The sequence below is a fragment of the Anguilla rostrata genome, chromosome 1, assembly GCF_018555375.3.
Source record: "Anguilla rostrata isolate EN2019 chromosome 1, ASM1855537v3, whole genome shotgun sequence".
Lineage (NCBI taxonomy): Eukaryota > Metazoa > Chordata > Actinopteri > Anguilliformes > Anguillidae > Anguilla > Anguilla rostrata.
The window spans coordinates 66448864-66454863 of NC_057933.1; the positions used below are offsets into that span (position 1 = coordinate 66448864).

General features: G+C 40.5%; 1 protein-coding gene across 1 annotated transcript; it reads left to right on the top strand.

Moving 5' to 3' along the window:
- The first annotated feature begins 1980 nt into the window (after positions 1–1980).
- LOC135263226 (relaxin-3 receptor 2-like) lies at positions 1981–5395 on the top strand. The gene is made up of 2 exons (XM_064350969.1): positions 1981–2279; positions 2919–5395. Exon 2 carries the CDS (start codon positions 3087–3089, stop codon positions 4332–4334), a length of 1248 nt encoding a protein of 415 aa, XP_064207039.1. The 5' UTR covers positions 1981–2279; positions 2919–3086; the 3' UTR covers positions 4335–5395.
- Positions 5396–6000: the final 605 nt, after the last annotated feature.

Genomic DNA, 6000 nt, shown 5'->3' on the forward strand with positions numbered 1-6000 from the left:
GGAAACTGTGCTGCTGGGATACTACTGTATGGCTGGCGAGAGGAAACAGGATTCAAGTGCGATGGTAAGCCATAAAAGTGATGAGAAAACCCCGAAATCTCGCCACTGAAAGGCAGGCAATCAAATTAAGCGTGCGTTTGTTTGCAGGATGGTAATGTGGAACAGACAGCACCTTAATAATGGAGTGGATTCTTTATAGAGCTTTGCATGTTTGCTCAGATAAGACAGCTACGGTGAAACATCAGCACGGTAGTCTCTCAGGGTCTATGAGGAACTATCAGGGTCTCATATCCTTTAACTCTTGGGTTTGGGGGTGTATTGTGGGGTTTATTACTGTTTAGGACAAACTGCATTCCTCAAAAGTTTAATCATGTTAATCTCCATTTAAATATTGTTTGAGGCAATTATACAGTTATAAATTATGAACTATTGAAAAAAAGAGTTAATAACACATTGTGTGTATGTGTATGTGTTGGGGGGATGGGGGGGGGGGGGGGGGTGCGTTGATGGAAGGAGGGGGTGCTCCCCTTATTTAGCAAGCCTCTATAGTTTCCTTACCAATAGAACAACAGGCTAGAAGGAGGTCAATTGGTCAGTTCCCTAACTGACTCATATATTTTTACAGACTTCTAAAGGTGTCTCTCAGATTTGCTCTCAGCAATAAAATAGATTAAAAACCTCTAACCTGTGCATCATCCAGGTGTGGACAAGGTCTCATATTTTATCATCTCCTGACTTACCTGAAGTAGCTGAACAAGGTAATGATGGTGTTTGATTCATTACCATGAATAGGTAATACTGCACACTTTAATCCATGCTCCAATTTACAATGTCAGGCTTTCATTAGTGGTTTACAGCAGAGAGTGATGAGTCCAATTAGTGCGCTAATCCCTCTGCTCATCCCCTGTCTTTATCCTTCCGCTCCCCTCCTTCACTCTCTCTATCTCTAATCTAATCAGCTCCATTTGTTGATGGTGACCTTTACAGTATCAGCGCCAGCTCTCGCAATAAAGAGTCACCAAGCAGCGCTTTGTTTGTGCACTCACTAATAAAAGTCAGGGCTAACTCTGCTAATCAAAAATAAATACATAAATAATCAGGCCTGATTGACTGTGGGTAAGTGCATGTGAATCGGTACTGCACAGACAGAAGTTCATCAGAAAGTGGCGTCAGTGACAGTTCTTTCACCACTCTGTTTTACGTGGTGTTATCATTTTCTCAGCTGAGAAATACGTGGAAAAGGATGCATGAATGCTTTTATGGAATGTTACACATATTATTGTTGCTTTCTCTGGTTTGGTATAGACCCATACAGATGAAGTACTTGCTAATTATTTGCCCAGAGTTGATGTGTTGTTTCAGCAACCATGATGAATCAATAGTGGAAGCACTGATGCGAACAAAAAAAGTTCAGAGGTTTGGAAAAAAATGACAGATTTTTATGTTATGTAATATTGAGGCTAAACAAAAGAGCCTCAGGTCCAGGTTATTCTATATTTTTGCCAAGAGACTTCCTTGTGGTAACATAGCCATCTGCAGCATATAAAAGACTCCATAGCTCACAGGAAATAGCCTACTACAGTTTATGGTGCATCAATATCTATCTGTGGTAGCATCACAATATGCTTCATGCTGTAACAACTCGTCACACACACACGTAGCACAGTTGAACTGAGTGAAAACAGCGGTGCAATCAGGAAAATTACTGTAGAATGAGACGAAGTGATGCCTATAATTACTCAAATTTAAATGCCTTCAACTTGACTTTAACAGCTGAAAACTACACGTTGCTGCAAGCCCTGTTCGCTTATAACGAATTACATTACAACTCTTACAATCAAAAACAATTTGAGAAACCATCTGAAATTCAAGATGTAAACACATGCTATAACAAGTATATCAGCCTCAAATCGCGTTTACAGTCCCATTCATCTCCGTATGTCGACGCTTATGTTTCAGGGGGAGGGGACTGAGGCAAATATAAATCTGTGACACCATAAAAGTAGAAGCAGTAAAAATGGAATTTACTGCTTAACGTAGCCTACGTGCAAACTGAACATTGTACTTAGCGCAATGCGAAGACTCAACTTCTTTAGTCGAATCTGAGGAATTTTTTTTAAACGTGTAGCATTCCGGAACTTCGAAACCAGTCAGATAAAACTGAGCATTTGTTTCTGTTAACGCAACGAACACTTGCAACTAACTGAACAGCCTCTGCAACCAAGGTCTACACTTCGCAGAATTACAGAAAGGAAAACATCGTTGAATCACGAATGTTTGTAAGTGCTTCCTGTTTATATAAACGTATTTATTTTTGTAATCGCTATAGAGCTGCATCATACTGTCCAGTAAAAAAAGTACTTATGTTGAAATCCTAATGAAATGAAAACCAATGCACAATTGCAAATTTTATTAATTTTATCCAATTATATGTGTGATCTTGCTAAACATACGATGTAACTAATGACATCTAAGATAACAATGACCACTGGAATTCCAATTACAAGACACTAGAACTAGATGTATGTCACTTTGTGTGCAAAGTTCTCCTTTAGCATTTCATTTAATGATAATGTGGGTATTCCATGCTTAAATATTTATTTATTTATTTATTGATACAAGATTGAACTTAAATAAAAGCGTACTGTAGTTATAATCAATTGACCATATTTTGTTATATTTTTATTGTTTATCAATTTATTGAATTTTGGCAAATTTCTCAGTTTAAATATTTTGAGTAGGCATTGGCTTAACTTGCCACTGAATTCCTTACTATGAAAGCTTTAACAGCACATATTCTTAAGAAGCCAGTTAGCTCAAAATGTCAGATTTAATGAAGTTAATTAAAAACAAACAAATAGAAATTTTGGTGAATGCTTCATCTAAAAATTCATCTCTAATATCTCTGATTGTTGCAGGAATGAGTGATGAGGAATAAGTGTGGAGTCGTGCTGCAACGTCATTTATTACAGGAGAAAACACATCCTGAGCTAGGTGCGCTCACCCATATGAATCTGTTCCTAGACTAGACAGGTGATACTTGTGGGTGGGGAAACCACAAAGAAACAGCTACAGGGGATGCGAAAATGTCATCATCATATATTTCAAGATTAGAACTGTTTAATAGGTCACTCCACCTTTGCAAAACCGACCCAGTGTGTGACCACACACTTTTGAGGTATCACAACATCACCAGCCTGGACAATGTGAACCTCCCGGGGGACGGCTCTCCGTTGATCCGTGGCATCATCTCCATGGTGTTCTTCATTGTGTGTGTCCTGGGGATGATGGGTAATATGACAGTGCTGTACCTTCTGCACTGCAGCAGGAGCACAACCAAGAGCACCATCAATTTCTTTGTCTTCAATCTGGCTGTTGCTGACCTGCTGTTCTCGATGGTGCAGCCGTTCTGGGCTGTGGATGTGGCTCTGGACTTCAGCTGGCCCTTCGGGTGGTGCATGTGCAAAGTGGTTTCTCTGCTGACAGCTGTCAATGTGTATGCCAGCATCTTCTTCATGACAGCCATGAGTGTGACTCGCTACCGAGTGGTGGCCACCGCTCTCAAGCCGATGAGACCCCAATGCCAGAGGATGTGCATGCTGAGGCTTGTCACCTGCCTGATCTGGGCTGGGGCCTTGCTAGTTGCTGCCCCCAGCGTTGTTTTCTCCTCCGTGGCTGATGTGGGCGGGGACAAGCTCTGCCTCCTCCGTTTCCCAGAGGGCACCTTCTGGTTGGCCATACATCACCTCCTCAGATTCGTCCTGGGCTTCCTGCTTCCCTGCACCATCCTCATTGTCTCCTATCTCCTTCTGCTCTGCTTCATTTGCAACCACAGCCTGAGAGGGGTCAACCCTCACCGCAAGGCACGCGTGTCCAACTCGGTGGCTGTGGTGGTCCTGTCCTTCTGTGTGTGCTGGTTCCCCTACAACATCATTACATTTTGGGGCATCCTGATCAAGCTGGACGTGCTTGAGTGGACGTCCTCCTACTATACAACCCACACTTATGTCTTTCCCCTGGCCACCTGCTTGGCCCACAGCAACACCTGTATGAACCCTGTCATCTACTGCCTGATGCGCAAGGAGTTCCGCACAGCACTGAGGCAAACGTTCTGGCAGTCGTGTCTATGCAAAGACTGTCTGGCAGGGGTAAGCTACAGTGACGTTAAGACTCGGCAGAGCAAAATCACCATTCAGCTCAAGAAAATGAAAAGCCAGACTGTACAGTCCTACACAAAGAGGTCCTTACTTTCCTCTACCACTCTCTCTGTAATCCCTACCCTTAAATATTCTGGCCCTTTAACTGACATAAGAGATAAAGAAAATCCAGTATAGGGTACACTGTCTTTCATCAGCCTATTTTAAGTTAATACAAAACTACTTTAAACAGATGACCCCAATGTTATCTCTCTCTCTCTCTCTCTGTATATATATATGTGCATGTGTGTATGTGTGAATGCATGAATATGTGAAACAATGAAAAAATTTGATATATACATTTTAAATTACTGGGAGCTGATATCCATGGAATATCCGACTGTACAGTATTCACAAATAATAATTTAAATGGGGATCATGAAATATTATGAAAAGAGGGTTTTGCTTTGCAAATAGATCTTCATTGTCACAGATTACAGCTGCCTTAAAATGACTCCTAAGGACATGGGTTTGTACTGCTAGTGACATGTGACATTTTCACATTTCACATATTACATCAGGAGGAGGAGGTCATGCTTCCTTTAACCTGTCTTTAATGTTATCTGTTCTCTGTACCTTTGGTTATTTTTTGCCACATGTTCTCTCTGAAATGTAATTTGCGAATTATTGACACAGCAGTATTGTTAACTCTTATCACAGGTCAATATGTCTGGAGGAAACATTTACAAAAAGAAGTAATTGTTTTGTTGTGTCTGAGTTAACTATAGTGAAACAGGGGTGTGCCTTGGTACCATCGTTTGACCTGTATAAAGATACAGGCTTACAATCCCTTTATTTTCATTGTTTGTCATTGCTATGGAGACAGGGCAAAGTTCTGCTGTTAAACCCAGCTTGGAGTCATATACAGCTGTAGCTACTCAAAGAATGTTCAGTTATATTTTACAGCCTGCAGTAAGTTTTATTTTTTTGTGGATGAGTTACTTCATGCAGAGTTCATTGTTGCTGTTAATGTTTTAAGAACTTTGGTAGTCTGTATGCTTTGTTACTGAATACTGCTTGGCAGTTTGCTAGGTGTTGTTTGTTTTCTGTACTGTACATTACATAAATAGTACATACATTTGTGAAAATTTTGTAACATTTGTGAAAGTATATTAATCTCTATCTGCTTTGCATTTGAAGTATATACTTTGTCTCCAATATATTGTAAATGATTTTCATAAACAAATTTGTTTATAATAAAAACATTTAACATACAATAAAAGTTTTTTGTAAATTTTTTTATTCGTATAGCTCTTTTTATAGAGAACTGTCCCAAAGATGAAAACCATAAGGAAAAACCAGGCCTGAAACCCCAAAAAGAAAGCGAGGTAAAACACTCAAATGGTGGAGAGAGAAAAAAAACTCCCAGTTGGGAAGAAATCTCCGGAGAAACCTGCCTGCATACGGGGAGCCCATCCTTCACTGGCCGACCCGTTGTAAAGTAGAGGTTGAATGGTTAGCAACAAGTATGCATTGAGGAATCTATCACAGCAAATAATCAAATGGCTACTGCAGGTTACAGTTGAGGTTTTAAACTGGATGGTAATGTAGAAAGTCCAAATGAAGGGATGTATACAGTAATATGCTGTTCAGAGGGGCGACGTGATGCATCTGGTACTCCAGGTTACATCAAGGCTTGGGCTTGAACCAGTGGTACGACTGGGCTGGAGTGGTCCACAAACTCAAGCGAGGGATGTGCCAAAAACTCAGAAATCACATGACCATGGCTTGCAGGTCTGTTGTGGTAAAACACATCCAAGACTGGAATTATTATATTGCTCTTGCAAGCACTAAATGTACTTGT

What these genes read in the sequence shown, in the direction of transcription:
- LOC135263226 (XM_064350969.1), top strand. Translation starts at nt 3,087, where the DNA reads ATGTCATCATCATATATTTCAAGATTAGAACTGTTTAATAGGTCACTC.